At 45.6% G+C, this 20420-nt stretch overlaps 1 protein-coding gene across 2 annotated transcripts; it reads right to left on the bottom strand.

The window, feature by feature from the left end:
* Positions 1 to 323: 323 nt before the first annotated feature.
* On the bottom strand, positions 324 to 18715 carry LOC134063657 (aftiphilin-like). Of its 2 annotated transcripts, XM_062519293.1 has the most exons (10): positions 18520 to 18715; positions 17871 to 17947; positions 13079 to 14680; positions 10051 to 10214; positions 8582 to 8708; positions 8246 to 8302; positions 7527 to 7646; positions 6624 to 6684; positions 3098 to 3221; positions 324 to 1532 (listed from the first exon to the last, which is right to left on the bottom strand). In XM_062519293.1, the coding sequence occupies exons 3-10, from the start codon at positions 14639 to 14641 to the stop codon at positions 1394 to 1396; spliced, it is 2355 nt and encodes a 784-aa protein (XP_062375277.1). In that variant the 5' UTR covers positions 14642 to 14680; positions 17871 to 17947; positions 18520 to 18715; the 3' UTR covers positions 324 to 1393. The 2 variants fall into 2 exon arrangements, with proteins under 2 accessions (XP_062375277.1, XP_062375276.1); XM_062519292.1 differs by lacking the exon at positions 17871 to 17947.
* Positions 18716 to 20420: the final 1705 nt, after the last annotated feature.

Below are 20420 nucleotides of genomic sequence, written 5' to 3'. Positions count from 1 at the left end.
AGAGAGGTATGTATACGAACAGAGAGAGAGAAAACAGCAACAGGAACAGCACTACAGGAAGGAGTGGGAAAGGTCTCCATTAACCAATAGCAGCTTTTCAAGTAAAAGTGCTATGTTCTGAAATTGAAAACTCACTGCTATTTACATACAGTGCGATGACATAAGAGGCAAGAGGACACTCATACTTTCAAAAACCCAGCCGATGTCACGGTCAGGACCAAGGGCTGCTACTTTGCCTTTGGGTACTACCATTCTCTTTAGGAGAAACATTCACTGGCCTTACGAATTCAATTAAAGTCATTAAGAATATTCCACAACAATCGTCTCATTTAAGGCTTCTGTTTAATGTGTTAAATACTAAAAAATAAAGTCTCACACACTGGGTCTGGAAAAAGAGCACAGACAGGTCATGAAACCTTCTCATAGGTTCCTCAAGTATCAGACCATTTTCCATCGGACCCTCGAAGCAAGATTTTCTCTCTCATTTCTTTCTTTTGTTTTTTTTTATCCTCCTAAGGAGTTGAATGCACAGCACATGGTCTAAAGCACCAATGAACTCTGATTACATCCATTTTATCCATTATATTATTGTGCAAAGTCCCTCTTAAAACATCCAGTGATACGACTAGGGAGAAACAAATGTACAGAATATCAGACACAAACATGAAAAAAAAAACACACATACAAGTACAAAAAAGAATCCAGGAGAATATTGGTCCGTTTTCCCTTTCGTTACATATATGGATGGATTTATTTAGCTCTATCCAATGGAAGAATGCCAAAATAAAGATCAATGACAATGCAACAGGAAAAATAGATAGGAAAAAAATAATTAGAAATGTTCCGTGCTGATATTTAATTGTTTCGATGACATGAATAAATGCTTTGGATTAAGTTCTGATATTTTCCCCTAAGCAACAGATTTGGAAAGATGATGGCCTTTCTACAAATAGAAACTCTGAGAGGATGACACAAAAAAAACAATAACAACATTGCCTGAAATAGACTTATACTATATCCGATACCTCTCTGGTGCATATAAACCTTATTACACAAAGCTATGAATTCTTTGTGTACAGTCTGTTATGTAAATGAATGTTTGTGCATGTTACATAAATGACAACTAAAAGGCCTTCTAAACTGGTTATGATATTGCGTCATACTAGATATCTGTTACATTAATGTCTGTTGAGAAAACAATGCACATATTAATAATAAATACACCTTTTATAATGACAAAGTCAAAACAACAGAAGGGAAACAATTAGATACAATACTAAAATCAAAACAAAGAGAAGAGAAAGGAGACTGGAAAAAAACCCTACAAGACAGACATAGACAGAGTGACATAACCAGCCTAAAAAGGTCACAGTGTGAGAGGCAGACTGGGCGGTCATGAGGGCGACTCCGGAGGCTGCGGAGCCAGGATGCTGGGGAACATGAGCACTTTGGCCCGCATGAAGGACAGGTTGGGGAGGCTGCTGAGAACACGGGCCGCCTCCTCGCTCAGGTTCTCATCCCTCACGGGCCTCCTGCTCAACACACACACACACACACACACACACACACACACACACACACACACACACACACACACACACACACACACACACACACACACACACACACACACACACACACACACACACACACACACACACACACACACACACACACACACACACACACACACACACACACACACACACACACACACACACACACACACACACACAGGGCAGAAAAACAGACATCCAATCAGTCATTTACATGGTATATGTATGTCTTTGCTAGCACAGACCTGGACACACAAACCCATTACTTGCATTCAAGCCACATCAATCATGTGGCAAAAAGGTTAAAAACGTTGACAGAAGTATCCCAGCTTAACAGACAAACTGCTTCTGAAAATAACCCTGTTGTAAATAACAGCCACTGTATGGGACAGGAAGAGCCAGAGAAAGAGACACAGAGAAGCACAGCTATAGAGATCGCTAAGACATGTGACAAACTAGGCAGCAACGTCATCAAAACGTTGAACGTCAACAAATAATCATGGGTATGTTTGGCCAGTTTACATGGGCTGGCATCAGGCTAGTGTTCTGGGTCTATGGTCTGGCATGAAAATAATGAAAACTTAGCGTGAGACAATAGTGTGAAAAACAGAACATAATCTTGGGCCTCCTTACTGCTGCTATTCATGCCATTCCTCACCTTTTTGTCACCTCTGAAAACATGGCGTGTACTATTATTTTTCCACGCTGGAAAACGATAAAAGATAAGCTTCATGCCACCCAATAGCAGTTTATAACACAGCAGGTAAACGGCATTTCGAAATGCGATTGCACTGCGTTCTTCCCGCAAGTCAGTAAAACTACTTAAGTTTTGTGCCGCAGATTCCCAAAATGCTTTGCATTTTCCACTGGGAATACGTCATGTTCTAAATCCTTATTTGTATGTGAAAGAGAGGTAGAGCGAGAGAGAAACGAACGCTTTGCAAGTAAAACCTAGTCATTGGTGTCACACGGTTTTACCATGCAAAGGATGACCCTGAAGAGTCAACCTGAGTGCCAAACATCTTTCACAACACAATGCAGTGCACCATGCATCTCAAAGGCCAGACAGAGTGAGAATGTGTAAACAATCTCTGGGATATTTCCATGGCTGATGGTAAGGCCTGCAAATGTAAACATTACAGCCAGCTCCATCTAGTGGACTGATTAACATCCACATTTAAAAAAGGTAACTGTGTTGACAACGTACAGGTGCATCTAAAACAAAAAACCCTGTAATTTATTTCAAAAAGTGAAACTTTCATATCATCTAGAGTCATTACACATATGGTGGAATATATCAAGCCTTTTTGTTCTAATCTTGATGATTACTGTTTACAGCAAAATCCGGAATTTCAAAACATTAGAATAAAGAATTTCCGACACAGATATAGACATGAGATGAGCGCGAAGATAAGATGAGTAGCTAATTAAGTCAAAACACCGACAATGGTTTCTTGAGCCTTTAATCTCTCAGTCTATGCAGGGCAACGGACATCTTTGAGATGCACCTGTACATTTAAACATGTACAGTGTTTACTGACCTGGTGGATGTGCTGTTTTGCTCCATAGTTGACATCAGGCGTGTGAAGGCGTCAGCAACGTTTTTTCCAGGGCTGCTGGACTCTAGCGTGGCTGTGGTCAGTTCATACAACTCTGGATCCACACCTTAATTCACAGACAAAGATTGATGAGAAAAGACACTTCCATCAACACAAATATGATCGTGAAGCACACTAAAATGTACTTTGTTTTACTTTAATACAAATCCAGTTAAGAGTTAGAAACATACACACACACATTCACCACAAAAAGCTTCCTTTTGCTTTTTGAAAGCAGAAGGAAGGTATAGAAATGAACCACAGACAACAAAAACAAGAAAACAAACAAGCAAACAAAAAACACACAAGCCATCTATTGCTCTAAAATGAAGGATGGAGAGAAAAGCAGAAATACTTACTAAACGTGAGGCGCATCCAGAGAGGAAGGCAAGAAAGCAACCCAGAGAACCCAGAGAGCTCGCAAAGGAGCAATGATTGGTTTGGACCCAGCTCAGAACCTCTTACAACTACACGACTAAGTGTGGGCTGTTGTGATTGTGGTGTAGAATATCAGTGATGGAAAACAACCTTTCAGTTGTGTGATTCTGAGTGAGGGCACTTCACACAGACTTAGGAGTGAAGAATTCAGATTGCCAGATACAGTATTTGAGACAGTACAGCACAGCAAACACAACCCACGCAGACAGAAGTACAGATGGTCTCAGATATGTGATGTGTTAGAGAGGAACTAATATGATGTATACTCTCTTGGAAGTATGTTTTGTTGTAGTGAGGTAGCAAAGCCAGATATTCTTCTGAAAGCTACATTTCTTCATTGCAACCCTTGCAAAAGAGCCCATACTACATCAATAACATTTTGAATTTGCAACAAGTCAAATAGGACCATTTATTTCCCGCCTTTTTTTTTGTACTGACAGAACTCGATGACCCCGAGAGTTTTCCTTTCAAGCCTAATGCCAACAGGAATTGTCTAAACACAGTTTCACAAGAGGTTTAGCCTGATGGAATTTTATGGCGATTTGGGAATAACTGTGGAGATTACGTCTAGCCCGTTGGGTTTTAGTAGAGGTTTTAGTCCAAGCCTGGAGGGCTGAGGCCTGCTGCCTGTCCAGCACGGCAACAGTGGAGTGGAGCCTCGGACATGGCGACTGACCATCAGCCCATCAGAGGGGCGAGAACAGGCTCAGGGCAGATAGGCAGGAAATGATCTGTGCCTGAAATGATCAAACACATCCAAATGCAACATAGAGAATAGCCTTTCTTGACATCGTACATGGCTGAGCTCAAACCTGAATACAGGCGCCACGTCTGAACTCTATCAGGCCTGTAGGCTGTGTCACATCACCCTCAGGCTACTAATATAATCTGAGATAATCTGGCCAATTTTCTGAGGTGATGTTTCTTCCTTCCTTCCTTCATTCATTCATTCATTCGTTCATTCATTCATGCAGTCCAGAGTTATTTCCTGCCTGAGTTCAGGAATGCTAATGGGATTATGGGAGATTTCTGGCTGAAACAAAAGCTTGGGTAAACTCTGGCACAGCACTGACTTAAGGTATCTGTCTAAGAATGTGAGAGTGAGAAGATGTCAGAGAATGGGATTCTCTGCGGTAAGCAAGAGGATTGTAGTATGCAGGCATGCAATGTGTGTGTGTGCTCGTATGTCTCCAGGCATTACTGTATGTGTGTTTGTGTGTGTGTGTGTGTGTGTGTGTGTGTGTGTGTGTGTGTGTGTGTACGTGTGTGCTGACCTGCTGGAGGGGTGCTGCTGCCTGAGCTACTGTCCTCCACTGGCCCAAAGAAATCGAGGTTGAGCTCAAGCGCAGGGAGAGGCCGAGGCCGTGGCCGAGTGGAGCCTGTGTGTGTATAGCGCATACACACAGACACACACACGGCACAGGGGTTAGCATACAGGGGGGGAGGGGTCAGCGTAGCGTGTGTCCATCAGGAGAAGTGCGCAGCACGGGACAGAGGCGCTGAAGCAACACTACTAGCGATGCAGGCGATAGGGACACCAACAGAGGCGACAGGAGAGGAAGAGGGAACCAGACAGAGAAGTCCGGGGCGCTGTATTTTAAAAGAGGCATTGCAGAACAAAAGGCATAGAGCCTTAGAAATGGGCTAAAGGTTTACGAGCAAAGTGCACAGAGAGGTTGCTTTACTACTAGGTTCTAAAAAGCAACATTAAGAGAGATGTTGGTATGAGTTGAAGCAGTAGAGAGAGATATTTAGAAGGAATTATTTTTTTAATTTCATAGATGAGATTGGGATGAGAGAGAGAGAAAAACCCACAGCTACTTCACACAGTGACAGCTCTAGGCAGTTTTGGTAGACACTGTTCTTGTTTAATCAGAACAATAAATAAACAAATCAAACGGGAAGGTACAGACAGAAGTGCAATGAAACAGCAAAAGTGCAGTTTAAATAGAGGGCATAGAAGAAATACTGAGGAAGAGACAGATCAGAGAGAAAGAGAGAGAGAGAGAGAAAGAGAGAAATAGAAGATAGAAACTCACAGTTCAGACCCGCCCCCCCAAAAATCACCATATATGGCTTTCTCCAGTCACGACCTCGCTAGGGCACTGATTACAGAGCATGTAAACAAACGCAGCTAACCCAGCTCTGCTGTAGTCTTAAAGACCACACTCACAAAACACGCTCAACAGACAGGGCAGCTAAAGATCTGGGGCCACAGTGGTCAATATCCAGCTCCTCGGGCCTACCAGTATGACATATTGTAACAAAACAAAAAAAACACACTGCAGTGTTAAGACAGGGATAACAAAATAGATCCAGCACATTTTGGATGATTTTCAGATTCAACCAGACAGGGCCTTTATGCAATCTGCACTAGTGATGTGCACTGGTGATTTTTAGTCTGAAGTTCTGTCGATCTGACGTACGGTTAACTCATCAGCGTGCTGGGGGAGACCGCCTCAGTGCTGTGCGACTTGCATAACTGCCCAGAGAGGTAGCGCGTCTCTGGGCTTTGCCTCCGTCGCCAGAGCAGTCCACCCACCGGTTAAAAATAGATCATTACAGGGCAGCAGAAATGGGACTGACGGAGGGAAGAATGGGGGCAAATTGGAGAGAAAGAGAGAGAGAGGGAGGGAGGGAGGGAGGGAGGGAGAGAGAGAGAGAGCATGGGAGTTTTCACAGTGGCGGCGTAGAGACAGAGGAGATCAAAGACCATGACAACCTGAAGGCTTTTCATAGAGGAGAGGATTCAGAAGAGAGGAGCAGGAGATGGAGGGTAGAAGTCAGCAAGAGAGAGAGAGAGAGAGTGCAAGGAGACAGATAGGCAGGCAGACAGACAGACATGTAGATATAGATAGCCAGAGAGAAGGAGAGAGGAGCATTTGAGAGGTAGCGTCTCAGGGAGAAGGGTCGGGGAGAGGAAAAGGGAGAGGAAAAACTGAAAAAGTGCATCAGGAGTAGGAGCTCTGTCGGGCGTGGCGGGTTGTCTTAGCTCCAGCCCTACAGGAGGAGCCTCGGCGCAGAGACGTACCATCCACTGGGGGTTTAAGGCCACTGCTGCTCCAGTCAGGCTGCACGCTCGCCAGCGCCTCCTGCGGACACAGAGGAGGAACAACATATCAGGCAGGTGACAGCAGCGAAGCTCTATTATGACATACTGTCCTCTAGTGTAATTAAGACAGGAGGGTTTGTGAAATAAATAAACATGAATATTTATGTTAATCAAACTGACAGGTGAGTAGAAAATGATTATGCACAGGAGGGCTGTTTAGATGGAATTAATCAGGTAGAAATTGATCAGCTGACATTAATTGCATTTTAATGAGACGCTAATTTAGCTGGATGTGCAACAGCTAGATCATCTCCGGTAATGAGAAGTGAATAATGAATTCTGTAACTGGCAATGTACACCGCAAGCAAAATATGAGCAAGAGTGAACTGTAAATTAATCCATTTACATTGCCACCGCCTTTAACGTTATCCTAATTGGCTGTGAAATATTCCTCCATCTGTTGTCTTTATCATTACACAACTTCTCCAGGATTGTGTCGCCCTCTTTTTTGAAAAGTGCTGCTGGTATCAAATTCAAAATGAACATATTTTCTTTGAAATTGTCAAATTTGTCATTTTCAATATTTGATATGTTGTCTATGTCCTATTTGCAGCTAAATATGGGTTTAGGGATTAGTCACATTCTGACTATTTGGGTGGAACAACACTGAACAAGAGTTCTTCTTTAGCACCTAATGTTTACCATAAGAAGATTGCTCCACAAAGCTTTCCAAAGAGAGTCATATGTATAGCCCCATAGGAGAACAGTACACCTATCCCTCAAGTCAATGCCTCTTCAGAGACTGACATTCCGGTCACTCTGACCTGTGAAGCATGATGGTCGCTGTCCCAAGCCTGGGGCTGGGGCTGGGGCTGGGCCTACCTGTGTGGGTTTGGACGGGGCGTCTCGGTCTGGAGCTCCAGGAGGTGTTTGTGCTGAGGCAGCCACTGCCCCAGCAGCTGAGGAGGCTTTCACTGGATCTTTGGTGGGCTCTAGCATTCCCTGATGGAGAGAGAATGAACTAATGGGTCATCGAGATAGAGATATACAGAGAGAGAGAGAGAGAGAGAGAGAGAGAGAGAGAGAGAGAGAGAAAGGGAGAGAGATGGATGATAGACACAGATGACAAATCAAGCAGACATGACGTGGATGGATGGCTTCTGGCTTGATAAAAAGATGACCATCCAGTATCGACCAATTCAAAGTTTTATGGAAAGGTAATCAAAATATGTGTGGTCATACACACATACATAACAGTAGGGCTGCTCGATTATCGTAAAATTCATTATCACAATTATTTTGCTCAATATTGAGATCACGATTATTAAATGTGATTACTTAGTGATTTTGGAACTATCATCCATATTCAAAATGTACGTTTTTAACATTTTTAAATTGAATGTTAGATATAATCCAACAGGAAAAAGTACATGTAAAAAGATAATGCATACGACAACTCAAGACAAAAAGAGAACATTGTTATGAAACTGAATGTATCAAAATATTCATTATATTTCGCCCTACTGAACAGACCGCTTTCTCTGACAGAATGCCTTCCTTTTCTGAGGCTATAGTAGCAACAGGTGACTAGAACCACTCACCAAGCTGGCAGCATAAGCGGGCACTAGTACTGGGTGTTTCTTCTGCCCAGCAAACACCTAGGACAGGAACACAGCCTGTGGTCAGTTGTTATTACAGACAATTTTAAATGGAGTACATGGACGCATAGAAATACACTTTGACATGAATAACTCTGTTACTATACATAAATACTGTCATTAGGTCTTATCTTAATCTCCAATTATAGACACGAAATATTAAAGCAACAGGATGACAAGACACACACACACACTTTGTCGAAAAAGTCAGACACACACACACACACATACACAGACACAGCCACATGGACACACACACGGAGAGACGGCCAGACCCACAATGTTTCTGGTGTCCATGGCCAGGCAGCGGAGCAGCTGCTTGTTGCTATGGGAACCTCCCCATAAGAACTTGAGGCCGAAGGCGCTGTGGATCTCCTGCAGGTGCCACCACATGTCCTGTGGTTCCCTAGGAAACCAGACAGACAGACTTGAGTGCACTGAGGTGGTGTGTGTGTGTGTGTGTGTGTGTGGGGGGGGTGAGATTGAGGGATGCGGATGAGGACAGGGAGACGCTGCACTTTAAGCCCACTTGAGGGCTTCCATGAGCAAAGACAAGTATAGCAACAGAATTCTGCATACTGGCAAAACTTAAATGCTGCCTCAGGAAAAAGAAGTTTAGCAAGCACCGGCTGGAAGAAATGGATGAGGTGCCGGATTTGCGTGCTTGTACTGTAAGTCTGCAGTTCTTTTAGAGTCTACAGGCTACCGTTGCAGAGCTATAGCCCTGCATGTCCTCTCGAACTACAATGTGTGTGTGTGTGTGTGTGTGTGTGTGTGTGTGTGTGAGAGTGTGGTCAATCTCTGGAATACAATTCGGAAAAGCCTAGCCCTGTTGGTTCTGCCCTTGATGGAAACAGTCAGGCCTATGAGTGTTATGCAAGCACACATTTCAGAGAACGAACTTCAATAGTCTTCAATACAACAACCTTGCAATGTGTGCGTGCGTGCAAGTTGCATTTGATTTGATGACAATACTAAGCTGAATACTCAATGGAAAAATTACATAAAACATGATGGCACACACACACACACACACACGGCTGCATGCCCTGGCTTGGCCCCTGCGTGACTGAGGGGAGTGCAGCCAGAATATCAGCCCTTCATCAGGGCAGTGAGCCGTGGCCTCCCCCTGCTCGGTCAGCCACTCTGGAAGCCCTGAGCTCAGCCCTGCTGGGCCAGCTAAGCTAAGACTGTCCTCACTGACCCCTACAAGCCCCTCTCTCCGATCCCCCGGCTGCTCTCTCTCTCTTACACACACACACACACACACGCACACAAACACCAGCACCCCACCTGAGCTATGAGCGAGACAAGACAAAATGAAAATGGTCACACAGTAATAACCGTGCAATCCAATATCCCACTCTTCATAAAGTTCAGAAGAATACTGTGTGCACTAAGGTGTATACTGCTGTTCTGTAAGCTCAACACCATCTGTGGTCCCATAACCATGCTTTCCATCAAATTTAATTTTGTGATTTGTGCACCATCTGTTTAAGATTTTTTTTATAGGAGACATTGTCAAAAAGAGTCATTTTTTTTAAACTTTCAAATGGTAGAGCGAAGAGCTTGGTAACCAGTGAAATAGCATGCAATTGGGAATGCAGTCAGACACATGACCCGCTGTCAGCTTTTCATCTGGAGGGGGAATGATTTGTGTGCAAGGCTGGCTTCCGCACAGCCTCGTTTAATGACTGGCCTTCCTCTACACTACACCATCCTCTGCACTGGGCAGATTGGCAGCTCACCGGTGAGGGGAGGAAGGGGTCTGGTTGTTCTTCTCCTGCCTGGGCTCAGGCTCCTGGGGCTCCAGCAAGGCCTTGAGTGATGGGATCTCCTCCCCGACCTGAGGAGCCTCCACGTGAGGGAAACTGGCTTGGAACAGCCTCTGGACTCTGGAGCTCAGAGATGCCTGAGAGAGAGAGAGAAAAAGAAAGAGGGAGGGAGATAGAGAGAGAGAGAGAGAGAGAAGAAAAAGAGAGAAAAAAGAAAGAGAGAGAAGAAAAAGAAAGAGAAAAAAGAAAGAGAGAAGAGATGGAGGGAGTGGAGAGGAGGCACTTTAATGGTGAGTCAGACTCTGAATGTGAGTGTAAGAAACAAACACACACAAAAAAAACCTTGCCCTCCTGAGAACTGGGCTGGTGCTATGTAGAAAACTTGTAGAGTACAGAACAAGATATTTGATATCGGACTTGAAATGAAACCATTTTCCACAGAACACCAGGAGAGAAACAACTGACATTAAGCTCTGCAAGAGCTAAGAGTAGCGGAGTACTGCACTTTTATTCTTACAGGGACAGAATCATGGGCTCATTCTCCACAACAACAAACATACCAAACTAACAAGCTAGACCAAAGCATTGTGGGTACTACGCAATGGTGGAAAATCACACAATATACAATTGACAGTTCATGCCACAGACAGAGATGCTTCATCAACATGTTCTAAATAATTGATACAGGGTGCTTTGAAAGTAAACACACACACAGAGTCTCATTGTTTTGGCCCCTGCCTGTCCTAGCTCAAGCCCTGGGAAGATCTGGATTGGAACATGCTCTGCTGGACAGTGAACAGTAGAGCATAACACTGGACATGGGCCATCGTCCTACCAAGCTCAATGGTGCTGCCCCTCTATTTAGGTCTCCTGTACTGGCACAATGGAGCAGGGGTGTTATAAATACTTCAAGACAAGGAGAGAGTACTGATACTGGATATGTGCCTTTTAACTGAAAAATGGATGATCCTGAAGAACACATCCCACTTCTGGGTTAGTGGCCTGCTGGCGTTCTGCGCATCAACAGGGTTTGGCCACAGGGGGGCGCTCCAACCGTGAAGTGATCTTGAACTTTAGCATGGCATGCCATTAGCATGATTGCCTTGCACTCAATCAGCACAAGTTGCCGGCAATTAAAGTTCAATAAACGGTTTTGATGAAGAGAAATGGAGCCTCCTTAACACCAGATTTGAATAGGACCTCCTCAATTAACACACACACACACACACACACACACCCTCCCTCCCTCCCTCCCTCCTTCCCCTCCAGTTATCTTAATGGAGTTTTAGCATGCTCCATTGAGTACTCCATCAAGCAGTGCAGTGGGCACTCTTTCAGAAAGGGAACTAGTAAAAACCTAGAGCAGGGAGTTAAAGTGAGCTGAGAACACAGATGGCCTGCCGCTGCTATCTGCCCGTCCTCCGGAGAGTAGCAGACTTTTGGACTTTGTTTACTTTTTATTTTTATTTTTTATTTATCCTTTATTTAACCAGGGGGGTCATATTGAGACATATAGTCTCTTTTTCAAATCCTGAATTACATTGGGCAGTTGTTGCTGAATGTTGTTGTTGCTAGACATCCAATACACTGATCCCAATATCAAAACACAGCGAGCCAAACAAGACAGGGGCACTGATGCGGGATGCAGTGCGTACATGCTGGTACTGTAGAGGAGTTGCTGTTTATATACCAGCATGTGTAGGAGTGAGTCAGAGAGTAAGAGTGAGAGACTCTCCCTTTTTCCACTGTTGGGATTCCTACGGGAGTCAAACTCAAGTTCAAATAAGCAAAGATGTTCATCAGAATGAAGCTATCCCCATTGTGATTGCTAAATGTGTGTAACTAATATGTGTGTAACACTAATAATGACACGAATACTGGAACCTCTTCATCAACCATGCCTGCCAGTCTGAGAGACGACGGTGGTGATGGTGTGTGTGTGTGTGTGTGTGTGTGTGTGTGCGTGTTTCCTTCCTTGAGTGCTGTTAAAGAATGGGGGCGGTCTAACATGTGCACTGCTCATCTGGCAAGCTGTTGTGCTGATAACACAACCCCCCTCTCCTCCCCATCCCCTGCTCTGCACTGTGCAGTACAGCTGTAGGCCTGAGTAGGGATGTTGCTGCCATTATCACTCACACACAGGACCTAATGAGCACAGACAGCGGAGGAGGAGCATGAATGAAGGGTCAACAGCAAGTCTGTGTGTGTGTGTGTGTGTGTGTGTGTGTGTGAGTGAGAGATAGATAGATAGAGAAGAAGAGAGAGATGTGTGCGGCTGTGTGATTGTGATTGAGCTCAAGGGAGAATAGGGATATGCAGGAACTTTGTGTGTGTGTGCGTGTGTGTGTGTGTGTGTGTGTGTGTGTGTGTGTGTGTGTTGTAGCTTTGCAGAGGACATTTCTGTCATAGCATATCTTTGTCCTGTTTACCACCACTTTGATATGAGGAGACAGGGCCTGTTTACACAGCACCTGTCCTCAAGCCAAACACACACACCAAAGATATGTGGGATCCTGTTAGCTTACACAGGAAAAATGTAAACAACTTTACTTGCAGACTACTTTATACATTATGAAAGTACACAGCTGCAGAGTATCAATTCTGAATGAGTTGAATTGCATTACAGATGCAATACATACTATACTTAAATCAACTTTGCCCTAGAGTCAAAAGCTAACCCCACTGACTGTCTGTGTCACCTTTATCAGTCATCACACTAATGAGTAATAGATTATTTTGGTAATCGGTTAACCTTTTTTTTTTTCAAGGAAGAAGACTCAAAAGTCTCTGATTGCAAACTTGAATATTTTCTGGCTTATTTACTCTTCTATGACAGTAAAACAATCTGTCAACTAAACATCTCTGACATGTGGACAAAGCAATGCATTTGAGGATGTCAACAAATCAACAAATCAACTATGAACAAAAAACAATTGAGTTGCATCCCTATATTGTTGTTACACCCATGCCTGTAAAGTATGCATACGGTAACCCAACTTACCGTCAGACTGTCCCTCCTGCTGGTGTGTGGACTGCCAAAGGTGGGGGCCGTGACTGCTGCCCCGTCCTGCCACTGGGGTTCCTCCACCTCAGGCAGGTCGGTGGTCTGGGTCTCCCCGAATGCCGCCCAGCCATCCCCATCCCCACCTGCACCTGCCTGGTCATCCACAGGAGGCTCCCCGAAGGCAGCCCACTCTTCCTCGGCATCCATCCCACCACCACCACCACCACCAGCACCAGCACCACCTACAGGCACAGACTGGAAATCTGCAAAGCTGTCACTGACGGGGAGGTCCCCGAACTGTCCCCCCTGAGTGGGGCCTTCCACGGCGTCCTCCTCTGGGGCTTCCTGGGGGAGTGTCTGGCCTGCGCCGGCCTCTGGCGGAGCATCAGAGGGAGCCGGGAAATGAACGGGAAAGCTGGCGAAGCCTCCCTCCTGTGCGCCGGACTCAGTCTGACTGAAGTCGGTGAAGCCCTGAGTGGAATGCGCCCCCGTCTCCCCAAAGTCGGCAAAGTCGTCGGCGTCATCGGCGTCTTCAGGGGCGCTGGCCGGGGGTGGCCCCTCGGCGGTGGAAGTTGGAGCCATGCTATTGAAGTCGCCAAAGTCCCCGAACTCCTCCAGGTCGCTGGGGGACACGACCTCGCAGAAGGAGGCAAAGTCGTCGCTCACGGAGGTCCGCGTCGGGCCCGAGGAGGTCGGGAGGTCCTCATCTGCTGGATGGACGTTGCTCTCCGAGTCCTGTCCCTCTGGGAGAAGCTCTCCGTCCTGACTGACGCAACTGGGACTGAGCGGCCTCTCAGCAGCCCCTGACTGGGCTTGTGTCTCAGGCTCTGAGGCCTGTGTGTGAAGTTCTGAGCCCGGTGGGCCTTGTGGTTCTACGGATGTCCCCTGATCTCCGGGCTCTGAGTCTTCCTCCACGGAAAATGCCTCTTGTTCCTCCGGGGCCGCCATAGCTGAGGCATCACTGCTTTGTTCCTGCTTTGTGTGCGTATGGAGTTTGGTGAAGCCATTGGGTAAGCTGGTCCCTTCTCCTGAGGCTGCTTTGTGCTGACTAGTGTCCCTGTGGTCCATGTCCTCGGACCCACGGCGCACACGAGGAGAGCTGGAGCTCAAGGCAGAGGCGGTGGTGTCTTCTGAGGGGTCCTGTGCATCCGTCTCTGGGAAACCATTTGCCAAGGGCACCGCGGCAGCCACGTTTCCGTTCATGTGGAGGCTGCCGGTCTCAGTCCTCGGCCCGCTCGCCTCAGATCGCGCGGAGCCCCAGTCCAGCTCCTCCTCCCGGGCCGTGTCTGCTGGCGGCTGCTTGAGTGGATTGGATCCCACCACAGGGACCTTACAGGGACCAGGGGCCGCCGAGCCGACGGGGAACTCGGGGGGCGGCGCGTCGGACGCCTGCGTCTGGTTGATGACCGCGGCGGGCGTGTCCAGCTCGGAGAGGCTGAAGCTGGAGGCCAGGGCGCCGCCGAAGCCCCCAAAGTCCCCGAACTCATCATCCTCTTCCTCCGCCCCCTCGTCCAGCGGAGGGGGGGAGGAGGAGTAGAGGCGCATGACATCGGGCTCCATGGTCCCCTAGCCACACCTGGGGGCCTCATGCACAGACACCTGGAGGGAAAAGGAAGGAAAAAAAACATCAATATTTGCCACAGCTAGTTTCACGTGATGTACTGTACCACAGATTCAAGGATTCCCTTCAACTCATCTTCAGCTTTTCGAAACACAATAACGACATTTAAGACTTTTTATCCATTATAATAATCTAAAAAATGCAGTGATATTCCAGTCTGCACTTTTTGGCATTTAGCATCAGTCATATTAGCATAAGGAATGCGGTACTGTAATATGGCATGACAAGTCACATGATTCCAAGCAGAAGTGAGCTCAACAAGTATGACACCGCACTCCAGCAAAACAGGAAGTCTCACAAGCAGACATCAAGCACTGCCACAAACACACTGATAGGTGAGATTGGTCAACACCATCAGATAACAGTCACTTCACTCTTTCCTATTGAGACCACAGCGGGGAAATCTGACTTTGACTTTGTAAGAAAGCCAGGTCACAGATTCTGTAATAACATTCTGTCTCCCACCATGTGTTTTGGAGACAATAAATGGACTACGCTCCTGACGCATGACCGGCACGCTGTGATGGTCCAAAGTCCAGTTTGTTATTCGGGTCAGTCGGGATGCGAGGTGGGAAAAAAACATACATACCAGAGCTGTGGCAAAGGCACTCATCCCACGGCACACTATGCTAAAGCACTAGGCAATACATACTACCTGTGTGTGTGTGTATGTATGAGCCTGAATACGTCCTGAATATGGCACAAATCCATTGACTTATCCAGCTGCTCTCCCAACACCCAGGCCAGTAAACACATCACCATCCTACCGTGGTCCAGCCCTTTCCCCTTCCCCTCTCTCCAGCTGGGCTAAGCCACGGAGCCAGAGGACAACCAGAAGGTCATCCATCCCCCTCACACACACCCTTCAGAAAGCCACAGTGACACGATCAAAACCCACAACATTCTCTCGGGTGCATCCTCAGAGTGCTGGCCTTAACATGCTCAACAGCAACCAAGACCCAAGTCCACTGGGAGAAACACAGGCCAAACCTCTCCACAAGTGCAATGGCAACATTTCCTACTGTAGTTATTTAGCCTGTCTGACATTTGCACAAACCAACATGTTGAATTTATGAGATAACTAAACTGAAATGAATTTGGGGAATCCATATAGACACCATGGATAAGTATTTGTTGATGATGAAGCCTGGCCTAGCCATGATGTAAAAGACAAGGACATTTCAGCCTAGTTCAGTTAGTCCTACATGCTTGACTGGCAAAGGTGCAGGGCTATGTAATCACGCAGCGTAGATTACATAAAACAGAGCAACCAAGACATGTGGGCTGCACTTTCATTTTTAGAATCCTGAGCACAATTCTTTGGGCATCTAGACAGATTGGTATGCTACCAAATTCAATTGTAATGCACCATTTTGGCACTTTGTACTATAAATAAACTGCACATGGGACCGATTATGCCACCAAGTTGCACAAAAAGAACAGTCGAGTGTGCCATGCCAAGAGGGCTTTGCACACGGCTGGCTAAGAGAGTGGTAGGTAGCGGCTCAAGGGCACGAGGAGGACAGGCGTTCCATTAAGGAGAGGACAGATCATGGAGATAAGAACTCAATCAGGTGGTCAGGGGGAAGAGGGGTGGCTCTTAAGCTGGGGAGCCTCTCAGGCAGAACGGGGACAAGCTACCCGCCAAACGAGGTCACGGGTAATCAATAGTGAGGCCTACCCAGCACTTCAACCTCTCTGGACATTGGACTCTCCTATCCTGAGCATGTAACGAGGAAAAAGAAACAACAACAACACTCATGCACGCATTCATGCAGCGCTGCCCACACGCTCACACAACATCCCCCTTCCCATGGTGCAATGGGGGAAATCAGTCCTCCTCTTTCATTTCATCGCGGTTTCTCTGCACTCTCTTTTACTCCCACAATGTCACTTTCCCTCCATCCATCTCACTGATCGCTCTCTCTCTCTCTTTTTCCATCCCTCAGTAACAGCCTCGCTGCTCTGGTTTCTCTCTCTCCTCATCTTCTTTGGCCTTTCATGTCTCCCACCTTCCTATTGTAACAGCCAGCCGATCACTCTTCCGCCCACGTTTTTTGTTTTATCCGCACTCACTCAGCGACAGAGAAGTGTGCGATGAAAAACCAAACACTGCTGAAATGTTACAGCTGAGGCTTCCCCTCCGAGCGAGTCAATAACTGCTGACCTAGAAGGGGGAACTTCACTCCCAGGGGAACTCTAAAACAGCAACAATGCAATCATAAAGACATTCTAGCCGTCGATGTCCAGCTATGGTGAAAAACAGTGGAACACATGCACACACAGTCTCCTGTGGCGGCCCACTGTGTCTTTTTTATTATTATTGTCGAGGCGTGTCCAGCTCCTGGCATGGAAAGAGAGGCCAGCCACAGACCCTGTGATGTGACGTGGCGGTGTTTGGACCTGTGAAACTGAGCCGGGCATCCTATCCTGGTACCATTGTGTTCAGAGTCAAACCTCTGGTGCCTTACACGCACACGCACGCACACACACATCTGAGAGCCCTAACTTAGCTACTGTAATAAGCACACACTGGGGCTACCACTATGTGGTAGACTAAGACTGAAATGATCAACAGTGAAATCATTGTGAAAAACCACCTTCTGGAAAACTGTCTGGCAAAGAGTAAATAATCAGATGGCCACAACAAAGCGTCCTCTCGATAAATAGCAAGCAGCGGAGACTGTTGTAATCTGACCTCTACCCAGGGAGTATCAGTTGCATGCAACAGAGACTGTGTTTTATACGTGGCTGCACACACATCCTTGCATTGGGTCTGTGTTACTGCCGGCCCATGTGGAGGGATGGTGCTTATGAATGATCCAGCTTCCCCATCAGATATTATGGACATATCTCCAGGGCTGATAGACAGGAAATTATCTGTGCCTGAAATGATCAAATACATTCAAAGACAATATAGAGAATATAGCCATCGTACATGGCCGAGCTGAAACCTGAATTCAGGCACCATGCCTGAACTCTATCCGGCCTGTATTTCTGCATACAAGTAAGATTTTGAGAATTAAAAAATATAAAGAGACAATAACTAGGCTGCTGTTTTTCTCTAGCTACCGGTATGCTGCCACACTGACATGCTATGCAAATGTGCAATGGAGTACAGTGTCAGCTGTATGTCTGCGGTCTCCATCATTTTGTGACTGAACAAACCTGCACTTCTTCTGAATCTTCTTTGAAAGCAACTGGTGGGTCAGCATCCAACATTAGCAAGTTCACAAATATCTAGACTGCAAGATATGGCAAAGTTATGATTAGCCACGATAAGCATCTTAAGATTATGATCAAGAAGATTATCATAAGGCTAGGTAGGATCACGTCCGATGGCCTCACGTTTGTAACACGATATTAAGGAGAAAGGCCATCCTTCTACTATTTATAGGCACAGAATATCTGAATAGACGGTCTGTCACATGAGTTTAGGTACAAGTAGCCTAAAGAAACATGAATGTCAACAACTCCCTGCCTAGCCCAAGTTACTTGCAAGAATAAGCGAAGCCCTGGGCTTCAGGTGCGCTAACATAACCCTGGTGCTATTCTAGCGCCGACTTGAAAACAGTGGCTTCCGTAACCTAGGGCATTATTGACCCGGCTAGAGCAATGTGACAAAAAATGATCTCCCCTGGCCAACACCATAGCTTCCAGTTCCCTAAATGGGATAAAAACGGTCCATATAAGTCAACATAACACATTGTATATATATTTCACACCTCTAGGTGAGCTGTTGCCAGGGAAGATCTTTAATGCTATCTATGTTGTTGAAACACTAACGTTAGCTAGCAATTCGCTGGCAAGAAATTACCTGTAACGTTATTAGCTCTGTGATGTGGTCCATGGCCCAAAAGCCAGCGGCATCCCTCTTACTGATGGCAGAAAATCAGACAAGTGCAATTCCGCTAATCCTTGGCAACTGCCCTTTGCAAAGAAGGCTAAAATAGCCCAGCTGACGCTTCCAGCGATCCTTTCCAACCTCTCTCAACTATTCCTTTCCCAGCATGCAAGGTTTCTTGTCAACTGAAAGAGTGGAAAGGGGGCCGTCTCAAAACGTCATATCCGGAAATGAGTCTTGTTTACAAAATGGGAGTGTTCTAAAGGATATTTGACGTTACAAAGTCCCTCTCTCGGTATGGCACCTGTTACTTTGTAACAATATTAGCAGTGGGACTCCCTAACATTCCGAAATGAGTCCGGTCAGTGAAAAAATAGGAAATGTTAGATGCCTCTTTATAGGGCTCGGGATCATGACGTGAAAACTTCGCGGGCGCAGCCATATTGGCAGCTTGTTTACTATGGATTACTATGGATTGACTCCCGCCTATATTAGTGTGTTCCTGTTACTTCGTTTTTGCCTTCTTGGTCGTATGTTGCTGTGTAGTGGGGTGTAACACACCACCCATGATCGCAAGAGGAAAAGAATCGCTAATACTACATTTCTGCTTCTTGTCTTCTGCATCTGAATGAATGGACATTACGCTCGGTGCGCTACCAATATGGCGGCTATGCCTAGGATGCAAGGCTTGTTCCCGAGCCCTATTGCCATGCCTTCTAATGCAAATAAAAGTAACTTCTCTGGTTTCTTCATAGATAATAATAATAATTTTAAAAAAAGTTGGCTAGGGATGTACATGTAATCTCATTGATATTATAGCAGCCTACTATTTTATTTATATTGTGATCTAGGCTACTATTCATTTTAAATGGAGTGATATATTGTTTTATAGACCGATATTGTCACATTAGGAATATGTTGGGGAAAGAGAGAGAGAGGTCTTGTAGGAACGGGTAAACTGTTCCAAAGCAGTAGTTGACCTACTGAGGGGATCAGCTGAGGGAACATGATAACAAAGAAGAAAATTCCAACCATTCATTTTCACCCAGCTTTCCCTCTCCCTTTGACATCATGACAAAACTCCCTTTCTTGTAGTGAGGTACTGCACTGCAAAGCAGATGCAAATAAGGCTGCAAAGGTTGGACTTCTACCCGCATTTTACCAAAGTGAAGCTTTCTAATTACATTGTTAATGTTGACTCACATTAGTTCATGTCTTTGAAGATGCATGTGATTTCAGTGTGTATATAAAAAGTCACATGGTTTCAGAGCATGTCAAAGACGAGTGCGAAACTAGCTTGCACAAAAATAATGGAAACATTTCAGATGAGGGATTAAGCATTTAGGCCCATCTCTTTATTCCTGCACATGATATCGGCATTGTTCTTCAGTCATACACTCTGCAGGTTCATATAGCTTTTACATTTCTTTCAAAGTTCACTGGAGTAAGATCATTGCTGTGCAAATGCCAAGAGCTCCAGGAAGCACACATTTGATGCTATGGTGAGATGAGCTATTTTTTTTTTTACTTTTTCATCATCATTCTAATGTGTCGAAGAGGTTTTGTTTTGTAATCTTCACACCAAACTAAATGTTAAGTGTTCTACTACTTCTGTAACCAACAACTCTTTGATGACTTATAAGGGTAAAGATATATACTATATGCAAAATAGTTGGTGTTGTGGCACAACCTATGTGGGGTAAATTGGGCAAAGATTTCAGGTAACTTCAGGTAAAAAAAACACACACACTAATTTAATTTCCACAGTAACAATCAGTAACAAACACCGTTTCAATGAGAATTTGCCAAGACAGGTTTAGGCCAATAAAAGTTTTTGTCGCCTGCTTACCTTTAAATTCACCCATTTAATTCAC

Source organism: Sardina pilchardus, chromosome 18 (genome assembly GCF_963854185.1).
Source record: "Sardina pilchardus chromosome 18, fSarPil1.1, whole genome shotgun sequence".
NCBI lineage: Eukaryota > Metazoa > Chordata > Actinopteri > Clupeiformes > Clupeidae > Sardina > Sardina pilchardus.
This window is presented reverse-complemented; position numbering and strand designations above follow the sequence as displayed.